The sequence below is a fragment of the Necator americanus genome, chromosome III, assembly GCF_031761385.1.
Source record: "Necator americanus strain Aroian chromosome III, whole genome shotgun sequence".
In the NCBI taxonomy this organism is placed as follows: Eukaryota; Metazoa; Nematoda; class Chromadorea; order Rhabditida; family Ancylostomatidae; genus Necator; species Necator americanus.
The window spans coordinates 28803044-28825821 of record NC_087373.1 but is presented as its reverse complement, the minus strand read 5'-3'; the positions used below and the strand labels follow the sequence as shown (position 1 = coordinate 28825821).

The 22778-nt window shown below is 42.0% G+C and overlaps 5 protein-coding genes across 8 annotated transcripts; 4 read left to right on the top strand and 1 right to left on the bottom strand.

The window, feature by feature from the left end:
- Positions 1-5326: 5326 nt before the first annotated feature.
- RB195_011276 (uncharacterized protein) lies at positions 5327-8210 on the bottom strand (the record flags this gene model as incomplete). Of its 2 annotated transcripts, none has more annotated exons than XM_013439314.2 (5): positions 5327-5398; positions 5491-5595; positions 6758-6884; positions 7082-7164; positions 7995-8210. In XM_013439314.2, 5 exons carry the CDS (start codon positions 8208-8210, stop codon positions 5327-5329), a joined length of 603 nt encoding a protein of 200 aa, XP_013294768.2. The 2 variants fall into 2 exon arrangements, with proteins under 2 accessions (XP_013294768.2, XP_064050205.1); XM_064192622.1 differs by having other exon boundaries at positions 7995-8129.
- Positions 8211-8616: 406 nt separating this feature from the next.
- Positions 8617-13223, top strand: RB195_011275 (uncharacterized protein; the record flags this gene model as incomplete). The annotated part of the gene is made up of 6 exons (XM_013439313.2): positions 8617-8754; positions 10270-10355; positions 10422-10497; positions 10555-10644; positions 12578-12706; positions 13179-13223. 6 exons carry the CDS (start codon positions 8617-8619, stop codon positions 13221-13223), a joined length of 564 nt encoding a protein of 187 aa, XP_013294767.1.
- A 1829-nt stretch (positions 13224-15052) lies between these two features.
- Positions 15053-16637, top strand: RB195_011274 (uncharacterized protein; the record flags this gene model as incomplete). 3 transcript variants are annotated; one of them, XM_064192621.1, is made up of 4 exons in its annotated part: positions 15053-15125; positions 15305-15674; positions 15725-15896; positions 15945-16637. In XM_064192621.1, the coding sequence occupies 4 exons, from the start codon at positions 15053-15055 to the stop codon at positions 16635-16637; spliced, it is 1308 nt and encodes a 435-aa protein (XP_064050202.1). The 3 variants fall into 3 exon arrangements, with proteins under 3 accessions (XP_064050202.1, XP_064050204.1, XP_064050203.1); XM_064192620.1 differs by lacking the exons at positions 15053-15125; positions 15945-16637 and having other exon boundaries at positions 15469-15674; positions 15725-15935; XM_064192619.1 differs by lacking the exons at positions 15053-15125; positions 15305-15674; positions 15725-15896 and having other exon boundaries at positions 16143-16637.
- Positions 16638-16702: 65 nt separating this feature from the next.
- Positions 16703-17191, top strand: RB195_011273 (uncharacterized protein; the record flags this gene model as incomplete). The annotated part of the gene is made up of 1 exon (XM_064192618.1): positions 16703-17191. The coding sequence occupies one exon, from the start codon at positions 16703-16705 to the stop codon at positions 17189-17191; it is 489 nt and encodes a 162-aa protein (XP_064050201.1).
- A 103-nt stretch (positions 17192-17294) lies between these two features.
- RB195_011272 (uncharacterized protein) lies at positions 17295-17519 on the top strand (the record flags this gene model as incomplete). The annotated part of the gene is made up of 1 exon (XM_064192617.1): positions 17295-17519. The coding sequence occupies one exon, from the start codon at positions 17295-17297 to the stop codon at positions 17517-17519; it is 225 nt and encodes a 74-aa protein (XP_064050200.1).
- Positions 17520-22778: the final 5259 nt, after the last annotated feature.

Below are 22778 nucleotides of genomic sequence, written 5' to 3'. Positions count from 1 at the left end.
CACGTCAAAATCTAACTGAACACTGTATGTCGATAAGAATATGGTCGGATCAAAACGACATGAATCACGAGTGTAGTTCCTGTGCATTTGCGAACACGCTCGAAACGGTGCGGTGGAAGCAACAGTTGGAACCGAGGTGGGACCGCCGCAAACTGCGGCGATGGGTGGTGCCAGCAAGGGTTTCACCACGCTCCTAGGCGCTAAGCTCCACCGAAACGCCTCGAGTGAAGCCGCGTACGCAATTGCGTACGTGCTTCGTGTCCTTTTGACCCTACCATATTTACAGTAGCTGACGACTGATGAAGTGGTTACATTTATGTACTAATATCCGAACATATTTATCTACAAATAATGTAACAAATATAACCTTTTAAACCATTTCGATACCACTGGTAGCGGTTACCACATGTGAAAAAATACAAGAAAAAGTGAGCTCATATTTATCTTGATTTTATGGAAGCACAGGCACTTTCTTCCCATGATTCGATATAGCATGGACACTTATTACGATAGAGGTGAGCAATTTTAATAGACTCGCCGCTGATGCTCAATGCAGATAATATTTCTAATTAATTAAAGAATCCTAACCTATTTCAGGAGAATCTAAACTTTCAACAATATAGATTCCTGTGTTCCTATCGATAACAATGACGGGGAAATGTGAACAACAAGAACAAGATGTGTGACGTCATCTTGTGCAGACTAGTAATAACGTTTACAAAACAAAGCAGATGTTTGAAGAAGAGAGGACTTAGAGACTGTTTTTAAAAAAACCGCTCAGCACTGATCAAATGTCGAATCCAGCATCCCGCATGCATTTTTTGTGGGCTTCGATTAAATCTCCACAATTCTCTTCACCATTCTCAACGATGCATTGGTCTCGAGCCTGCAAACAGGAAGGTGGATAATCAATTTGAAAGGGAAGAATTTTTGTTGGTGCAATTGCGTAAGCAGTTGTGGTCGACGTGGTGCGGAGGGAGCCCCGTTTAACTCGATGCGGCATTCTACCAGTTGGAGGTAGAGAGAATCCCAAACACCTACGCAATCGCACTACAAGTGGATCGTTTTTATACGACTGTAGAAGTTATGTAGAGGAGAAATTTCACTATGAAGTAATGCATTCACATGTAATCATATTTTAAAATTATTATTTTAAAAAGTAATTTTAAGTTAGAAGATGATTGTTTGGTCGTCCTCTTTGATATCTCATGCCGCACCACGCTAAAGTGGTTGAACATATTAGGCGCTGTAAGGACATAAATTGGCCTCTTTCGTTTTTGAAGTAACGAAAGTATTCATCCTGTGGATCACGTGAAAAATTGCGCATCACGATTTTGACGTATTGTGGGAAACACAGCAAAAGCATAGAGTTCGGGCTGTAGGTTGTGGAAAGCAAAGTGGTTCCGCTCATCTTTCCCTAGTATTCGTGAAAAACGGCATGAAAGAGGGCTTCTTGCCTGCAAAATCAGTTGCGATGCCCAACCATTGTACACGCGACGCGTTCAAGTGCATGCGGCCGAAAACCAATTAGGTCTCATCAGAAGCCCACTCAAGTAAAACCAACGAATAGGCTACTGAGGGGACCAGAGCGTGTACGATTGTGAGCGTTCTAACGTACCTCGTAAAAACAAACACCGTTTCTAGACCGTTTTTTTTATGACGATTCGGGAAAATGAGCGGAACCACACCTGTTTCCGCAGTCTACAACTCGAACTCTAGACTTTCGCAATGGTTTCCACACCACGTCAACAGCGTGATACGTTCCATTTAGGGCAAATTTCTAGAGGCATACATTAAGGACAAAGAAATATTTGAATTGCGGTCAAGCTAGAGCGCGCAAGCGAATCGGCCCGAATGAGTCGCGTCGAGAAAAGGAGATGGACACTTAGTAGATGTATTATACTCCATATACTCAGTGATTCCTCAAACCTTCATTTTTTTGTAAGAAGAAAACCTATGAGCAAGATTCTAGATTTTATCCCCACATCCGCCGAACTCAAAACTCACGAACGACACACGGTGGCCGACTAACCAGATGACGTGCACTGCTATCAAGCTAGAGCAAATTTTTACCTTTTATAAATAAGAAGCAGGGTTTAGCTTTATAGCAACTATCATCGTTCATCAAAAGACAGACAGAATACCTGTCAGCACCACGCATACTTGGCCCTGTCGTCTCGGAAGCCTGACGCAGACGCAGCTTGAGCAGAACATCTTTGATTTTGGACAAAGGTGACATGAGTACGACCAGCTACGAACAATGTCTTAAACTTTGCACTTGAAACGCGAGAAAGGTATCCTGGCCTATCGCTGACATGCATTTTTTTCTCGAAGCCGTAAGGCGCATGGGATTCTCCGCGACAAGAAACCAGAAGCAAAAGGAGCGACGTCTGGCATTTAAGTGATATTGCACTCGTCATTCGTATAGAAAAGGTTTTGTCACAAAATATAAGCTTTTCGGCCTTGGTGTGCACGCATCAGTGCTTTTCACCAACTTTAGCAGCTGATGAACTCACAATTCTACAAGTTCGTTGCCGGAGACTTCAACGAAAAACTAGAAGAGGCATAGAAGTGGAATACTAGGTCGGAAGATTTGGAGGAGGGGACAGAACGAAAACGACAACGAAAACGTTTGGCAAGGCTAATGTCTGCTGCGCACCTCTTTCAGAGGAATGTACTTTTTCTAAGGAAAGATCAACTTCGGTGGACGTGACAGTCCGAACTAGATGATTCGTGAGGAAATCAACCATATAATCAGCAACCACCGATGATGGTGTTCACATGACGTCTCAATACTAGCATCTTTCACGGTGAAGTCCTTAAAGGCAGCATACCACTCTGACGTAGTGAGAGAAACCGCTGGAAAAGCTAGAGATGGGGCTCTAGATTGCGGGATCAGAGGTGGTTCCGCTTATCTCTCCCTCTAGACGAGCATTCTTACGTTTCTCGTCGGAAATAAAGCGGTTCCCACGTCGTTTTCTTAGGACGATTAGGAAGAGGTGAGTGGAACCACTCTTTTTTGTGGAATCCCGTGCAATCCCACACCACGTCAGATTCGCGGTATGCTGGCAGACAGAGGAAAATTCTAGAAACAGCGCAGTAAAGAACAACTTTGAGGAAACAAGGAACCTCAGCGAATATGACGTGTCAGCAGCTTTCGAACGAAGACGGAATCCGTCTCTCTTCTGAAACGATTACGACCAGGTTCTAGTTGAGGTTTTGATTTCAGGACATATTCAGACCGTGTCGAGGGTTTGACAACTATGGGAAGTGCATCGACGGGCGTAGAAACGAATGCAGTACTGTCACTGTTAATCGAACAAGGTCTGGAAGTGTCGGTCGAAGACATAAGCCAACTGCTATCATTGATGCACCACTACGGTACAGCTCTTCCAGCATCTCTTCATTACCGATTACTGCACCGCCGACGATGCCGCATCACGATGGGTAATGGAATCACTTGCTAGGAAAGAAAACGGCCACTGGATAATGGTACCACGACCAGTGGAAGAATGCACAATGCGTGTTGATGGAAGATTTCTCACAAAACTTCAGCCATGAAATCGTTCTCTCTTCAAGAAGTAGCAGTGAAGCTAAGATGACGCTCGAGGAATCAAGCGAATTAAATAGGAACAAAACTGCAAACAAGGAGAACGAAAACACAGTTTATAAAGAACGTCTACTGCGAAGACCGTGGAATACAAGTTGATAGTCCACAAATGATGCGACCTTCATCGTACTTGGGGTTCCATGAATTTGGAAATATATTTGAAAAAAACTAAACAGAAAGATGACAATGCGTGCAACCTTTGCATTCATCAGGACCAACTCGTGGACAAACACCACTTTCTGTGCGGCCTTCTAGTATTTTGATGGGCAGTAGAGAGTCAAGATTTGAAGAGAAGCTAAACACTCACGGGGAAGACCGCCAACGAGACGAGCTGATGTGTTCGAAACACAGTTAGAAGAGCTAAGAACTTAGGAGAACTGGAGCCGTCAATAGTTAAATTTACAACATTTCGGATGGCAATTACTGGGGAGGAGCGATTGGAAACAAGGATGAGACCAGCATTATCACTTGACTGAATATCAACATTCAAGACTTATTATCTTTTCCCTAGAGAAAGTAAGGATTCTTTAGTCAGAAAGTTACATCTGGATCAACACACCTTCTTAGTTTCAGGACATGCACAGCATGGCTTCAGCTTCTTTTCCACATCGCATCCAGAATTCTTGGACTTGGATTCCTTTTCACCAGGCATTTTGCTGCAGAAACTCGGAAAAATTGAAATTTAAAATTTACTCAAATTCAGGCACAAATAATGTTGAAAAACTGTGTAGTCTGATATTAGAAAAAAGATACAAAATTATAGGAGGGAAAAGAGTGTGACATTGAACTTTTGCAGAGTATGCGAGTTCCGTTCACATACAGGATAAATATTAGTATATATCACTGTTTTTGTTTAACAAACCGACCGGACAAGATCTAGGATGATAAACGTATGATTCTTTATTAGTTCAGTTACATTTCGAATAGTAAGTTTATCACCTTACTTCTCAGCAAATGCAAGCTTCTAGGCAATTAAAAAAAAATCGTACTCTTCAATGGCCGTTTCAAAGTCTTCAAAAAGAATTCAAAAATTCTCCACGTGGGAAAATTAATGTAAAATGTTAATGTAAAGTCTTTAGTGAGGGTAACATAGTAAGAACGTCAATGATGTGTGACCTTAAGCAACCACGGTTATCTTATCTTTCACAGTATATCCTGTTAACAGGTCGAGGTCCACAAACTACAACGGGGCCATAAAAGCAAGAATAGGAGACCAAAGAACATTTTAGATTTCAGATTCGCAATATTCAACTGATCTACACAGAGGGCTTAAGTGAAAAAGAAAACTAATAATATTTATGACTGAATTCGTTAATGAACCAAAGACATGGACGAAAAGTTTGGAAAAAGCCGAGATGCCTCCTAGTTAACCCGAAGGTGGGCGATGGGCATACAAGCGAATGGAAACGTGATTCACAACGAACTGCTGATGTCAACAAGACCGATATACTGACCGGTACTCATGCATGCGGATTTAAAAAAGAAGAAAAATAGGAGAAACCAAGCAATTGGTAATGGTCTATTAAAGAAAACAGACTGAAGATGAGCAAGGTTTGGATGGATCAAATAGAAAGTAGAATGGAATTTATGGAAATCTTCGAATTGCAGTAATCTAACCCATTAGTATTTAACCCTAACAAGGAAGGAAATATGAACCAGTAAAAGGGCGCACGATCGAATGATACTTCGGTATGTGAGAAGATCCAGCACAACAATTCACGAAAAAATGTAATCTGTAGCCTTCGCTAAGTCCCAGTTGTTGCAACTAAGCACCGAGATCGCTTCATCCTGTTAAAACGTCGAAATAAAATCAAATGAAAAACGAAGCATGTGGACACTAATGCAGATAGGTAGTGAAATGAAAACTATCTAAAACCCACCTCTGTGACGCCCATATCTCGAAGCTTCTCAACACGTTCTCTATATTGACAATTCTCTTCAGCTTTACCTTTGGCATATTTGATGGTCCAGAATATTGCTGTTTCCTGAATCCTTGAGATTACTTGCTTGCAAGAAGACAATTTGAAAAAAGCTGTCGTAGTTATGACAACAAGATAACAACGAGAAAGCGTTTGTTAAAATAAATGTTCGTTGCTACACAGAAGGAATGAGAACAGGACCATACTTATTTGCATAAGCATCGTGTAAACGGAAATAATCATTTAATATTTTAGAGAGAAACAATGAGACATGGAACTCGAGAAATCGTTCGCCCAGGGTTCCTGAGTTCCTCGAACGGATTCCTCCGTTCGAGGTTAAGTTGGTCACCCAAACCCTGGTATCCGTTTATCTACCGTAGCGTCCTGGGTCTGGGAAAAGGATCTCGCGTGAGGATTTCTCATCTTCTGTAACAGGAGAATGACCTGCCAACCCACCACCTCTCATGCTTTGAACGGCCACTCTTGTTGTGTAAAATTCAGGCGAAATTCTAGTGAGCTCTGTTCCATCTTGTTTTTTTTTGTTTTATGGCACACCTGCAGGTGTTTTCAATAAATAAATAAATAAATACTTGGAAACATCGGAAGCGAACACAAAAAACTGAGGCAGAACAATTTTAGAATAGCGGACTAAGCATATGATTTTGACACTTGCTGAGTTATGAAGCTGAGTACAGCTAAAATTTCGTCCGTGAAGAAGACATGCACCCTATGCTCAATGATTTGTATAATGTGCTTCAAATAGTAAAATCAAAGCTGTTTCATGTGCAGTGTTTCGGAGCGGGTGTGGTGCAGTCGGTTAGAGGTCCGTTGTAGCCACACGGTCGAGGGTTCGAAACCGTCCTAGTGCAAACCAAGCCTTTCATCCCTCTGGGGTCGACAAATTGGTACCAGAATTGCCTGGGAGGATAAAAACAGACTTGATCATCGACTGGCCCCCGCAAGTCATTGTATAGGCCAATACGCGTTCCAAAACCTCAACGTTTACGAATTCCAGTAAAACGTGTTGGCGCATCCAAAGTGGATTGAAACGACTTTATCCTTTTTTATCCTTTTTCATGTGCAGTTACACCAACATTTGGGATCTTAACTACATAGTGCAGATAAAATGATGTTTCGACTCTTTCAGCCGGTGATACTGGTCCATCCGAACGCAGCAGAATTAATTAAAGAGGAGAAGTTGAAATGTGATATCGAAATGTATACAAACCTTGAAAAGTGTGGGATTTGCCATGTACTGCTTCGCGACAACAGCATCCTGGGGATCCTTTGGTTCAGGAGAGCACATTAATGCTTGGATGCTCAGAAGAACAGTACGTAAAGTTAAAGAGGCAGCCCTAAAAGAGCAAAACATGCTAACGCAGAGAATGGATTCAAAAAATGTTATTCGTTAAGAAAGGTACATTACATACACGAAGTACCACATATTACCTAGTTGCGAAAAAGTTATTGCGAATAGTAAAAACATGAATTTCGAATAATTCTAATTCTAATATTATTATCCTACCAGCAAACGTTTAAATGAAACGCTCACCACTGGTCCTTAAGAATATCAAGACAGATGGTGCCGGTTTGCGAACTTATATTAGGATGCCAAATTTTAGTGAGAAACTTGATCTGAAAAGACAAATACTTTCCTTGCCATCTAAACTCTAGGACTTTCAAATAGTTGAATTAGCGGGTATGTGGACGATTCTGTTAGTCGTATAACAGATCCTTAAACAGTCAGTTAAGCATTAAAAGACACATTTGAACGCGAAGAACGTCCGACCCAACGCTCTACACAGACCTCATCCCGCGTGCATAACAAATTTAAACAATTTCCTGCATCTAAGATGACACAGAAAAGTAGTGGCGCTAACTCTTGGGCAACCTTAATGAGGGCAGTTCAGAGAAGAAAAGAAACGAGATCTAACTAATATCTGCGGAGTCGCTCCGAGTTGATCCAATTCACCCTGTACAAATGTGAACAATTATTCATGCCAATTAGGAATCCACAACCAAACGTAAAGAGTCCTTTTTTATATGAGTTAACACTTTCTGTCAAGTTTAGTGAGGCCATTTTAGTACGGATATAAACCTCACAATTGAAAATGATGATCTTGTGGTGGTAACTCGAATGAAAATGTAAGAGAAATAAAAAGCACTTTGGCCTTGATCAAACCAAACGGCAAGCCATTAAAAGGAAACACAGACGTCACTATTACCTTAAATAGTTCACATTTTAAAATAAATTTATAAAGCGTGAAAATGGTCTTCCGCTACAAAGCTAATATTCGCCACCCAGGAGAAAAAATGGCAACACTAAGGAAGTAAAGGTTCAACAAAAACAAACTCTGATGATGTTCCTAACAACTGCCAAGCTTTGAAGAAATTATAAGTGGTTCTGCCGATTCATCCAGGAATTCTTTGAGGTCCAATGAAAACAAACTAAGACAAAAACTAACCTTTGGTGGAGTAAAAGGGTAGGTGTCCGGAATTTTGATCTCTAGATCAAATGATCCACCTTGATATGGAGTATCCGGCGGACCACGGATTTGTCCTTTGATTTCCGATAACGAATCATTGAGAATCTCTATCATAATTCCTGTTTCGGCAATTTCTTTATTTGTAACGACTTCTTTGCATTCTCTTTGGATCCGTGTGAAGGCGATATTTGACATCTAAATGAAGGAATTATCAGTACGAAAAAGCATCAAGCAATCAAGCACGAATCGGCGGACGAACGAAGTGAGGAAGGTGCAAGCGGAAGTAGTATTGGTTTCAACGGACCCTTTCTCAAAACTGTGCGTATTTGCGTCGATCGTAATTCGTACGCAATATTGCACAAACATATGGCCTGCACGTGATTGTGAATGGTGGTTCCCGTTTCTTCCGCTTCTCATTCATTTCTAATTGGTTGTGGTTTTTCCTCGTTTCCATTGGTGGTGGTTAAACGTCGGTAGTTTGTTTATTGACGCTTCCTACAATATATCTCTGCCCTCGTTCTTTATCAGTCCTACCAGCCATACGTTTTTTTGCAGACACTTTATCGACTAATAGTTTCGATAACCACAAAAAGTGACACTAATGGGAGGCCGTAGACGTGCTTCAACCACACAAGAAGTCTCCGAAATGAGCCCAACTGGATCGGATTCTTCGGTTTATTCGGATAAAAAGAAGCAAACCCACCTTCGTTGTGAGCGACAGCGACGGGAAGCCATTAACGTAAGTTCTTCCTTGAAGAGTTTTCAAATCAATTTTCTATATATGTATAATTTTTATATACTTTTGTACATATGTATATATGTATATATTTGGCGCCGCACATGTTCAGCCTGGTTGACGCAACGCGATCGCAAGAATTTGCTTTCCTTCTCCTTTTCGCACTTTCGCTCTTTTCTTTGCCTTTTTCTTATTTCTGGACGCTCTGACTTTTTTTTGTAATCTTAGTAACTTTAGCTTACAAGTTACATGTCATATATACATAGAGACTAATTCCAGGGTCTTAGGGCCCCGACTGATTTTGTCGTTTATTTCCAGAAGCAAGAACGAGGCTGAGTACTTCCCAACTACATTTTACCCGCACACCACTGCACATCACATTGTACACATTCTGCGTGGTAATATATGTTTGCCAAATCTCTTTCGTCTTAGAATTGAATCTCTTTGCTTAGTGGATTTCATCCTACTATTATTTTGCAAGTTATTTCGTGGACCGGTTTTCGTTAACGTGGTTAATTTCATTTTGATTCACCAAGTCAATACACGGTGAAGGGAACCAATCTGGCGTCAACCTTTTGTAAGATTGAAAAGAAGAACTTCTTTTGAAAGTAGCGTATCACGAAACTGACATGCTGGGAGAACCTGTTGGGGAAACACAGTTCCGGTTGCAGATTTCAAATATGAGCGTGCTTACGTTCAATTCCCCTTAATTGTTCTGGAAAACGACTTTGGAGCGGCAGTTCTTCGTACGAGGTACGTTACAACGGGCACCTTGTACACGCTCCGGTCCCTTCAACATCCTATCCATTGGTTTTACTTGAATAGGCTGTTGAGGAGACTTCATTTATCATTGACGGCTTGCTCGTAGACGCTGCGGGTGCACAAGGGCGAAGCGAATTGAGCAGAGGAAAAAGGAAAATCTCACTTAGGTTCTGGATTATGTTAATTGCGAATATGGAACATTTGTGTTCCATTTCTTCATGGAGGAATAATTTTCACTTCACTCATGTAATATTTTCGACAATATATTCAATTTGTGGTGAGCTACATTGTAAGTCCGTAGTGCGCAAACTGGCGAATTTAGAAGCCTTTCTTAGTTTGCTCCCAATCATAGGTGTGGTAGGGAGGAGATGGACCCGCCTCAGGTGAAGGGGGTCTAACTCATCGGGTGCAGATCAGGTAAGGGGGTCCCTTCGCCTACCGTCCAAAAGTGAAGCAGGTCCCTCCGTCAACCGTCTAAAAGTGAAGGGGGTCGGAACACCGGCTCCGACTATAACAACTATGCTCCCAATATGTCATTGTGTGTTGCTTGTTTGTTAATAATCGAGGTGCTGCTTTTCGGTTGCAAATCTGTAGCGTTCGTTACTTTCACATTCACCTGGCAACTCTAAAAAATTCCGAACAATAACTTCTAAGTTGTCAAGAATTGTTTGCTGACTTGCATTACTGAGGACTTGATTCCTCATCTCCCGAATCCTATTCTTTTGTCCATTTACAATATTCATGAAAACTTTTCAGAGTGGTTACTCCGATTTGAAAGAATTAATCCCGCAGACTGCTTCCGCTATGGGTTGTAAGACTACTAATGCCGCCATATTATTTAGGTATTCTATTAAAAATTTGTGCTCTTGGTGATTACCACTCATATAGCCAAATATTTTCCTTTAAAGGGCTTGCGATTATATGGCGCAACTAACTTCAGAGGTTGAAGCAAACGAGAAGGAATTGCAACAACTAAGTGCACAAGTACGTCCTTATGAATAAATGCTCTAGATTCGATTTTTAAGGTTGGTTTTATTCAAGGTATCGGCGTTGGAAATGATTGCTGCACAGTACGAGACCATGGCCGCTGAAGCGCCTTCAAGCAATTCGTCTTCTTTGCAAGCACGTATGGTGAGTATTATCGTTTGCTAGGAATTAGTAGTAAAAACCAAGCAGATATGGTAGTAATATCGAATGTTACGCAGTGGTTTTCCTAACCTCCGTCTTTCGATTTGAAGGTCTAAGAAAAACCATTCATTGTGAACTATTTAAAGTCTTGCTCCTCTTAGCTTCACGTGCAGCATGTGGTTTCAGACCAAACAAAGCACCACGGTTATTTGCAGCAACAGATCGTAGAGATGTAAAAGTACTATTCTTTCTTCATTTCATATCAGTAAAAAGAGGACTTCCTACTTTTGAAATCCTCTTTTTATTGATATCCCTTGGGACTGCAAGGAAACTTCCTTACGCGGACAACTCTGTCGTCGTCCGGCATGCGCAGTCTAACTAATATAGCTGAAGTCTGCATCGCCGATCATTCATGCTTTTAGCACTGTTTTTACTTTGCCTTAGAATTTACGAAAGTTCCTTGGCATATATAAAAATCTGGTGGGGTGTATGTAAAAGAAATTAGCTGTCACGTTTTCACCGTTCATATGACAAAAATAAGTTGATGTCACTGGTATCGATAATTCGTTAAGACATTTTCTACGACAGACTGATCTCCCCACTCAAATATCCTCGCAGTTTTCGCCGCGTTCCCCAGATTCTAAGGCTTGTTTGTAGCGAAAGCGCAAAAATTTGTGAACTCGATCATTACTGGATGATATCCTCTACAAACCACTCATATCTGTGAGCAGCATCGTCGATTTTCATTAAAGACTAAGTTCTGTCTGCTTGTATTGATGTTGAAATCTGTGACAAGCACTGTAGTTGTTTTGGATGGAGCCGCTCTGACAACATTCCTCAGCTCATGAACCTCTGCAGGATTCAGGATAAAAATTCTTCATTCATTAACTAAGAAATCAAGCAGTATATTCACCAAATCACTCAATAACACTTTCCCATCTACCAATAAGAGAGAAAATTTCACGCTCATAAAAATTAGAGTTTTTGGGAGTCCAACAAAAAGTACAGGCCGTTTTTGACATCGTTCGAGGAATGATACTTCTTGCCCGCTAAAAAATTAGACATGGACAAAAAAGATGGTAGTCAGTTGGACTAACCTCGGGACTATATAGTGGCGGAACTGAAACTTCCCAGCTTAATACAGCAATTGAAAGAAAATAAACAGACGCTGAAAAGCCCCATTTTGTTGGCAGGCGTAAGTGAAGAACCCATTGATCAATTTTTTTTTGTGTAGCGGAGCTCATGGAGCCGTTTGCGCACCGTCAGTGCATCACACTCGAAGTGCTCTGCCATTTCAGCACAAGTTTGGTATGGTCCATAGTCAAATAGGGCGTTCTTTTTGATCACAGTTGGCGGTGTTCTCCGAGGTATGTCTTCAAGATCCTCGTTCTCCTCTCGAAGCCTCTCGAACCATCGCCGAGCATCCCGAATAGTGGTGGTGACATAGCCAAATCCCGACTTCGACACACAGTCATACACTTGGCACATGCGAATTCGTACACTGGATCGTGGCATGATTTTAAGTAAATTTTTTTTTAAAAAAATACGGATAAATAGAAAACCAATTGTTGTAGTAATCAACAAAATATCAGTAATAATCAGCAGAAAGAAAACTTTGAAATACTAATTTTTCATGGTATCCATATCGCTATAAAAGGCGATCCAAAAAAACGACACCAAGTATTCCTCATACCTCATCGTTGATATGTAATCAGTCATAAAACGCTATTTCGGATGAATATACACTCAAAGAAAAAAAAACTTAGCAGAAATGTGCGAAGGGATAGTAGCTTCCCATTCACAGTTCTTTCTTTTCGATTTAAGTGAGTACTTTCAAAGATATGTTGTTTCAATGCCACAAACTTTCCTACATGTTCGCGGACAAAAGCACATAGAGACACAGGGTGAGCTCATATATCATATAACGTTTTTACAGTTACAAATCCTTCTCGATGATTGCTTCGCGTCATTTGTTGAGCAAGTGGATTTTTCTTCGTATGCAACTATCACCCGGACACTACTCACATGGATCGAAAAACTTGCTGCTCATAATGACCAATTCAAGGTATTTTTCTAGGCAGTACCTATAGAAAACGTACGACATTTAAATCATTGATTTAAAACGTTCAAATCAAGCTTTTTGGCTAATCCGGCTCCTTTCAGTAATTTTTTTTTTGATATCGATGTTGATAAATGAACCCAATTTCAAGTAGGTTGGAATGTAATAAAGCAGTTCTGGGTTCGAGTTTGTGCAGCTCAATAACATTTCTCTTCTTCGTTCTTGCTTGCTGATTATTTGTGAAATTCATATTAAAATTAGAGAATAATTTCTCAAATTTTGATATTTCATGTCAATATTTGAGAAATTATTCTCTAATTCGTGTAGATAATGTAGTATCTTACATCTCTATTCACATTTAAATTTAGCTGCAGCGCTGTGCTACATATCATTAGGCAAACCTATTGTAAAACTTTACATTCTGTGCACTGTTAACTGAGAATTTTGCTAGCGAATTTCTTTATTTCTTTCTTTTCAGAAAACAGCAGGACAAATGGTTACCTTACCATTTACGCTTCGCTAACGTGGAACAATGGGCACGACTCCTACAAAACTGAACTTTTAACCCTCTGGCAATTCAATATTTCCGTATTTTCGGTGTCGTATTTTTGTTGCTTTTAAGGCCATTTAGATTAGAAGGATTATAATGAGAGCTTTTTGTGACGTAAAGAGCCACCAGTTCTTGTGTCTTTGTTTGACGACTACGGTCGACTTACACTTTCACTGTATAACACTCACACTTTTGAGTCGTCCCTCTCCCGAGTAAAAGGCTTCGTAGTCTCCCTTCCAAACAAACATAGATACCGACACTTACTCATACGTGTTCAAATTGTTCTTGTTCTTCTATGATGTGACAAGGACGAGTTTTGAGGGCTAGGAGGCATTGAGGTTGTACTCAACAAAAATTGCCATTGAGATTTACTTATAGAGAACTAACTTATTCCAAATTTAGTTTCACCTATTTGAGGAAAAGACAAACCTCTACTCGGTACTGTTTTGCTTAGCTTTATGTGTACGTGTTGGTTTTTAGGTGTTTTTTTTCTGTACGTTTATAAATATACTCCTACATGGTGTTGAATAGCTAACGAGTGAATACTAACATACTACTCAAAATAGTAGAAGAACGGCAAAGGGTCTCTTTTCTTGAAGACAAGATCTGAAGACCAGTTTGTTTGTTGCCCTTCCGTATATACTGCGTCGATAACAAGTTTGAACGTTGGATAAATAATTTTCGAGACCAGGAGGAATCGGGCGGATACCTGCCAGAATTTGCTCTGCTCGTTGGCACACAATTTTAGTGTACGCCATTTTTATGGAAGAAACACGAAGACCTACCGAAAGAAAGAAAAAAGGGGAGAGTTCTGCTTAGGACGTAACGATGGGTTAACGAGATTACTTCATAACCGTTTTCCTTAAAATATTTGACCTGTTGGCGGGGGTGTTTAAGACTACAGGTCTTTAGGAATGGGATTTTTGCGGTATTCACCGTTGCACCATCGAATAGGTCGTCTCAACGAAGTGCGGATGGAGACAGGCAGAACGAGGAGAGTTCTGCTTAGGACGTAACGTGCCTGCCGAGGCTCTCTACAGCTGCCGTACACTGCTTTCTCAGTACACTTCATTTGTGCTCAAACATATAAATGGTTACGGCTGGGCAATTGCTTAAGTGATAAAGGATGTACAAGGCTTGTACCAATTTGTTGAGTTCGAAACGATGAAAGGCTTGGATGGCACTAGGGGGGGTTTCGAACCACCAATCGGTCGTGCAGCCACAGCGGAATCTCTTAGCGACTGCGCTACACCCGTCCGTGCAATTTATTAGAGTGAACCAGTGGTAATTAGGAACAAAAAAGTTAGTATGAAATAAAAAGTATTAGATGACAGGTTATTGATAACACATACTCTTAACTCTTATGAGTCACCATTTTTTCGATGCTTCAAAATGGATGCCGATGAAATACACGTTGAAACAATTACTTACGACGGACGGAGAGTACATATAGTAGAGCCAAAACGACGGGAAGCACGGCGCAGTTGCGTGAGCGGTTGCGCCGTGCGGTGAAGCGCAGCGGTTAGCATCGGGTGAGAACCCCCCTACCACTGTTCACTGCTGCGGTTCGCGATGGTCCCTCCTCGATTCCAGCCGGAGTCTCCACCGCGCTGCTTTGAGCACATCCGCTTACGCAACTGCACCCTCATCATGTCGTTTTTACCCAACTATAGTTTTTGAAAGAGGGCCGCGTATACGAGTCTGATACCACGTGCACGTGGTGGCCCTGCTTTAACTAAACGCAATCAGGCGTTCGAGTGTACGCATTGGGAACGTACGAGCTATATAACCTGCACTGTTATATGGCGAAAGCTTCCCATACATTGCAAAAAGGTGCTGTCGCCCGGCACATCGCCAAAACCCATAACGTGAAAGGTGAACTGCCTGAAGGGGGCATGGAATCTTTGGTAACAACCATTCGTTTCGTCACGCTGAACTGCCGAACATTATCGAGTGAACTCCAACAAGCCGCCCTATCCAGACTTCTGCGATATCTCTGTGGAGAGCAGCGCAGAGAGCAGCGCAGGCGGAAGATAAGGACTCTTAAGCTTCAGCTCGACTCGATGTTCTGGCGAGGAACATTCCTCAGTCAGATATCCGAAAATCTAGAGCTGTTTGGGACGTCGCGTTCGACTCTGATCACCGTCCAGTTCTTCTCAGCTTCAAGATACGGTTCCACAAGAGAAACCGAGGAGTTCCTCTTCAACCGAAAATCGACATGGTAGGTCTGAAAGACGATGAATGCGGAACAAAATTCCGCCAACATGTGTCTATTCATGTTGGAGTACGGACAAGGAAAAAGCTTAGCGATGCGGATTCCTTCACAAAGTGCATCCAGGACGCTGCAAGGGAAACGCTCCCGGTTCTATTGCCGCGGAAGAAGTTTGCTCTTGCATCTGCGGAAACAAAATCCACTACAATTCTGTATGTGTCGCGCGCAGTACTGGTGACTTCAACCAGGAAAAGCGTCTTAGAAGGAAGCTGCATCGTCAACTGCAACAAGACCGCGATAACAAGTGGACGTCAAGAGCGATGGAGTTTGAAAAGGCGTGGGAGGATAAGAACCCGCGGAAAGCTTATGCTTTGCTAAAACAGTATAGCGGCAAAATGAAAAGATGTTCTTCTGTCCTCAACACTGCCAATGGAGTGGCTGTCGGTGAAGCAGCCCTTCCAATTTGGAGATAACGCTTCAAGACCTTGCTGAGCCGGCAAGCACCGTCAGCTCCTGAACTCGAGCACGTTCATAGGCCGACATATGCGGTTAACGAGGAGCCACCGACTAAGTCGGAGGTTCTAGTCTGTATTCAAAAAATAAAGAATGGAAAATCTGGTGGAGACGACGGGATTAGCGCAGAAATGCTAAAATATCTTCCTCCGTCTGGGATCCGTGAGATGACAAAGATCATCCGTTCAATATGGATAAACGAAAGGATACCTGATTCGTGGAGACACGCTATCATAATTCCCCTCCACAAGAAGTTATCCGTCACGGACCCCAGGAATTATCGAGGAATCTCTTTGCTGCGTGTTATGTACAAAGTATTGGAGCGCATTATCCTGGACCGACTCATTAAACATCGCGAAGAAACAACGCGCGACGAGCAAGCTGGCTTTCGTCCTGGCCGATCTACGATTGACCAGGTGTTCATCGTCAGGAGAGTGATCGAAATCTGGCAGCGGTATTCGAAGCCAATGCAACTAGCGTTTCTTGACTTTGAAGCCGCGTTCGACTCTCCTCACCGAGGTTGTCTTCTCAACGCGCTCCGCGCCGACGGAGTACCAAGAAAATTCGTTCGCTTGCTTGATGACATGAATCAACGAGCAACTGCTGCAGTTCGAACACCAGCCGGATGTACAATACCAATACGGATGTACAATTTGAAGTGATAACTGGAGTAAGACAAGAGGCAGTGGCAGGACCTTTCCTGTTCAATTTCGCAATCGACGACATTATGCGAAGAACAGTAGATCAGTGTCCTGCCAACATTGTCTTAGCACCATCAGAGTGCCCCTTGACTGACCTCGAGTACGCCGACGATGTTGTTATATTCGCGGAAAGCAGTACGAAACTTCAACATGTTGTCAACCTTGTATCGAAGCTGGCTGCAGCCTATGGACTACGTCTACGCCCTGATAAATGCAAGCAGATGTGGATCTCTTCGAGACCTCAAACGGGAATCAGGGTGGACGGACAACCGATAGAACTCGTCGATGAGTTCTGTTACCTGGGCTGTACGCTGAAGAACAATGGCAGCTACGAGAGAGATGTTCAGCAAAGATGCGCTAAGGCCACTTCTGCATTTAACTCCTTAATGAAATGCCTGTGGTCGACCCATCACCAACGAAGTCAAGCTGCGAGTATACCTATCCGCAATTCGCCCCATCATGATGTACGGATCGGAGACTTGGGCAGCACCATCAACGGTTATGGAGAGGCTTGACTGCACGGAACGAAAGCTACTTAGACGGCTATTTGGCTACTTTTGGCCTAGCGTATGTCACAATGAAGATCTTTACGCAGAAATTGATGTGGTATACCGGCGGATGACACGTGGAAAACATCAACATCTTGCACCGCCATCGAAAGTGGCTAAAGTAAATCGTCTTCGCTTCTTTGGTCATATATTAAGGAGACCGGCAGATCGCCCTGTTCAACGAGTTCTGAGGAGTTCGTCGGGTTCGAGCTGGAAGAAGCCACCTGGCCGAAAACGGAAGTTCTGGACTGAGGTGGTGAAAGCCGAAAACGGAAGTTCTGGACTGAGGTGGTGAAAGAGGACCTGAGGACACTCAGCGTGGATAGGCAGTTCAGGCGAGACGTGAAGTTTCGCAGAATATGGAATAACGACGAATAGATTGATTCTGTGCAAGTCCTCGCAGAAGATCGAGAAGGTTGGGCAGAGCTGTGTTCAAGGGCGGCACACCTCGGCGAAGATGCGGGTCAGGCGATGACATCAGCCCGACGATTAAGTCAAGTAAGTCATAGTTTTTGAAAGTTTACTTTTTGATGAACTATTCTTCCGAAGTGGCCGAGAGAGAGAGAGTTTAGGAGATATTCGTAGAGAAGCTGCAACTGCTTCGGACCTCTTAAGAACGCATTACTTTGTACCGCACATGCTGTCTGGTTTCAGTTCGAAAGTAAGTTCAATAGTGCAATCGAAGACGCAATGCAGCACAGCTATTCGTGGTGTTCAGTGACTACCTAATCGGTCATTGACAATAATGGGGACTGTATGTAACCTTTGTAAAATTTCATAAAACTTCCTCCTTTCATTTAAAAGATATTAAGCAAAGCTCGCTCGTAAATACCATTTATGCAGTCTACTGTGATTCATATCTAAATCTTGCTAGATTTTACAAAAGCTCTATATTAACCTTAAAAAGGAAGAATTTCGGCGCATGAGCCTGTTTGCTTCATCACTGGACTGTGAAGAAAACAAGAAAAATTATTGAATAAGATAAGAAGTCATATTTCTTACAATAAGAACTTCCTGCATGGAATGTTGGGAACAAATGCGTGGAGTGATTTAAATTAAGGAAGAGGTGACAGTTCATACGCAGGCGTTATGTGTGCCGCAAAAAATAATGATAGTCTTCTGCGGGAAGCAGGTCAGGATCTCCCCCTCTCCTGAACCCACAGGGGTTTTGCTCAGGGCAAGTTGCACAAATCGCTTTCGCAATACATGACCGCATTATGCTCGAGAACCACTCGTAGTCCTTATCCTAAAGTCCCGCGACGAAGTTCGAGTATCTCTTGAAGACTCCTTCCACGGTGCGGTTTCTGCGAGCGATCGCTTCTATACGTCATCCGGGAACACCGGGAACATACCGTGGTGGTCGTCGGCTGATAGCAAGCCTATAGAGATTTGTCGATAGCGGTGATCTGCGCCACATTTCGTGCCCAACTCGATACCCTACACCTCATACTGAGAGCTTTATAGAAGAAAAAAAAAGAAAAAAAATGAAGTTTATTGAATTTTATGGGTTGTTCCTCTTTTGTAATTGGCAACTAATGAATTTTGACTAAGATTTATGCAAAAAGAGTGTTTTTTTAACCATGTATTCAATCAGTGCTTGGAAAGTTCCCCGACTTTTTAAAGTCAAGTTAAAGATATACCATACTACGCAAATAAAGCAGCAAAACTGTACACATCAGTCCCTTCATTGTAATTTCTTTCTTTTACGAAAACACATGTGTTTCCCGTGGAAAAGTGATTTCCCGAATGATTTGTGGTCTGAGAATTGTGGATGTTCACTGCGTTCAACATTATTTCACAGCGTTTCTAACTATAGAGCTCTCATCAAACTTTGGTGAATATGATTGCGATGTGTTACAGCAATGTGTGAGGATCCCACACCCAATTTTTCTTCATTCCGTTCGTCCTTACGGGAATCCGCAAGGGTCTCACTACTAAAAACTCATTTTTATTGCATATAGATTCGTGGGAATGTTGAATTTTATAGATGGCTGTGTTGGTATTGAAATACAAATAGCATGAGCACTGATTTCAGAATAGTTGAAAAATTTTCCAGGCACTGAAAAATACCATTACGTAAGATTACAATGATACTCAATTATTAAGTTAAATCCAATGGTGATTCCTTCGTCTCTTTCCTCTAATGCTCATTTTGTTCCATTCCTTCAGAATCTGAAGTGCCTGGGAAGTGGGTTGCACACGTTGTGGCAATCGTCCGCTAGAGTCAAAACATGTAGCCGCGGTGCAGTTGCGTAAGCGGTTGCGCGCGAAGCGGTGCGGCGAAGCGCAGCGGTTGGGATCAAGTGAGGACCTTTGCTACCACCGCTCATTGCTGCCGTTCGCGATGGTCCCATCTCGATTCCAACCGCTGTCTCCACCGCGCTGCTTCGAAAGCAACCGCTTACGCAACTGCGTCGTGCTTCATGTCGTTTTGACCTGACCGTACTTACCTCGTCGATTGAAGGACATTGCAAAATCAAAAAGGATAAAGTGCACGGCGTTGATCAATCCCTATGAGGATGCACCTAAGCGGTTGACTTCAGTTTAGAATTCGTTCAAAGTTTATGAACGCAAAAGCCTTAAAATGACTTACGGTGGCTTAGCTTAGCCGATATGTCAATTCACTTTTTTTTTATTCTCACAGAAATGTCTGGTGCCAGTTTGTCGACCTCGGAATGATGAAAGTGTTGGTTGGCACAATCGGGGTTTCGAACCAACGATCGATCGTGCAGTCACAGCAATACCTGTTACCGACTGCGCTACACCCACCTTCACTCCTCAAATTATTTTCTAGAATGTTTCCATAGGTGTGCATAGCAGTTTTGTTCTTCGCTATAATTTTCGTTCTTTAAGTCGTCGTGTTACGGCCATTCATCCCCATTCGAATAGAAGTACCCCATCCCAAAAATGGCATAGGCACAAGTAGGCACACACTTCGCAGCCGTAATTATTGCTCTGTCGGTTGTCGTTATCTCTCTTATCATCATTATCTCTCGTCTAAAAAATCTCAGCTAAAATCACAGGGAATTATGCATCAGTTAGAATTTTCGAAGGGTATCATCGATGTTCTACAATCTTGACGTGAGCTTGCTCCATCAGAAGAACATCTTCTAAGCAAGGGGCATTGAATATTATACATGAGAATCGCACATTTCTTTTCATAACACGGAACTGACTGTGCTGGGATCTTTCCAACATCACGCTGATCGCGCTCAATTCCGTCTAGCAGTCCAGAAACAGAGCGTGAGAAACAACATTGGGCGCATCGGTGGGCCCAACGATGTAACCTGCTACGCGATAGAACGCAAGCTTCTTCCTGTCGTCCAACGTTCCCAACACAACTGATATAGTCGGGTCAGAACGGTTTGAGGCCCGCTGCAGTTGCGTAAGCGGCGCGGTGGTTGAAGTCTAGGAGTTAAACACACTAGATCCAGTCATCGCTCCAGGCAGGATGAAACTAGCATGGACTCATTTTTATCCCAGTCGCGAGCTCCACCGCGGTGCTTCGAACGCATCCGCTTACGCAAATACACCAAGCTGCAGGACGCTTCGACTATATCTCAAATAAACACCAGAAGCTCCCCACATTCCTCACACACCTTCTTCTGGATTACAGAGTGATTTTTTCTAATTTTTTTTTTACCATTTTTATTGATGCTGAGTGCCATAAACCTTCGCTTCAGGTTTTTCTAGCCTTTTAGAAGTTCCGAGACGTCCATAAAAAGTGAGCGCTAGTCGCAGAGTCTCACGGGGCTCCACTAAAATTCCTTTTTTTGGAGATCCCCAACATGAAACGCGTGGAGTGTGTTTGCAATTCTTTTGCGCTTTCGCGTTTTTATTGCGCTGCACCAATTATCCTTCAGTTTTGTTCCGTTCACGTGGTTGCAACTTTCTCTGTCGGATGGCTATGACACAAGAAACTGAAACAGAATATCTATTCGGCTGAGAAAGCCGGTATTTCTAGCGCATGAGAAAACTTCGAACGAATGAATTTCTTATTAAATTACATCAGAAAACATCTGTTCTCTGTGCACATTTCTTCCACGGATGTTTTTTTCCCTCGCAATGCGTCATTTGCTTGTGCCCGCCCCACCAATGCGCTTCCCCACATACGATACAGTAATATCAACGTTATGAGTCATTTCATCTTCTGGGAATTCTCGCACCTCATCGAATTTTCAAGGAAAGAATCTGTTGCGCTTCTGTTCAGAACTCCTTTGCGCATAAATTGTAATTCGTGAGATTCACGAACCAATGCGCTTGATCTAAAAATACCAAATTATTTTGCACCTGCCAAAATTTAGTGATATCCCATAGTTACCGGTTATTAGTTATCCGTTCATGATTACGTACAAATGTCTATATATCTCCATTTTTGGGGAATTTTTCAGAATGTGATCGAATGATTTTCTGCTGTTGAGAGCTCACAGCTTTTCGTTAAAAAAAAACTAGTAGTCAGAAGCATGTTATTTAATTTCAAGAATTAAAGAAAAGGATCAGGATACCTTACAGATGTCTGCTGCAGTGCGTGTGCCTTTCTTTTGCTTTTCACACACTCCCTGTTTCCTCTGTCCTCTTTCAATCGAGTACACATCGCGGTCACCCTGTTGTAAATCTTTCTACTATATTAAACTCTTTGCTGGTTATTTTAATTTGGAGTCTTACAGATGAATTTTTAGCCAAATTCTCTTGCATCTACTACATAGCTTTTTTTCCAAAGTGCTTTTCTTGACGGGTTGATCTCAGTGGATTTAGGAATCATAGGGAGAAGCAGAACGAATCTTTGAAATAACTTTTGTAAGCGGTATCTGTGCAACCTAATAACTTCGTTTTCAAAATCCGCTCGATTCCACTTGATCCTTGAAAACGGCCGGACTTGCCAATTTTCGCAAATTACTTGCGCTCAACCGCCCATCAAACCGTTGGCGTATTCTGCGGATAATTTCGCCGTGAAACAGGAAGGAATTATGGAAAAAACCTTCCTTTTAGAGCTTAAATAGACCGTTGTAGTTTATTTGAAGCCCAACACAAGCTTTAATGGAAAAAACTTAATCATCCAAATCATGAAAAGAAGGAGGATGCGTATTTCAATTATTATTATTTTCCGCCGTTCTCGGTACTATGGTATAGTATTATAGTCCTATTATAGTCAGCGGTAGCAACGACAATAGAAAGAAAGCTTTTTTTTCTGAAACAATAACTTTTTGACTTTTCCACAGCTCATTTATTTATGTGCAAACTTTCTTTTTCTTAAGAATGAGCTCTTTAGTAATTTTCTTCGTACAAAATACGGTAATATAAATATTTGTTAATATCGCTACAAGCTAAAAATCTCTACAATAGACTGTTAGGGTCACATCAAAGTGAATTTTCGCATTTTTGAATGCCTCAATACCGATATTCACCAGACAGCCTCCAACTTAGCTCACGGAGTTATTCGGAGAACGGATGTATTATATATTGTATGAAAAAGTTTTTATTTTTACTTTTTTTTTATTATGGGGAAGCCTGAGAGAAACTCATTTTTATTTCCTAAAAAAAAGAGTGTCAAAAA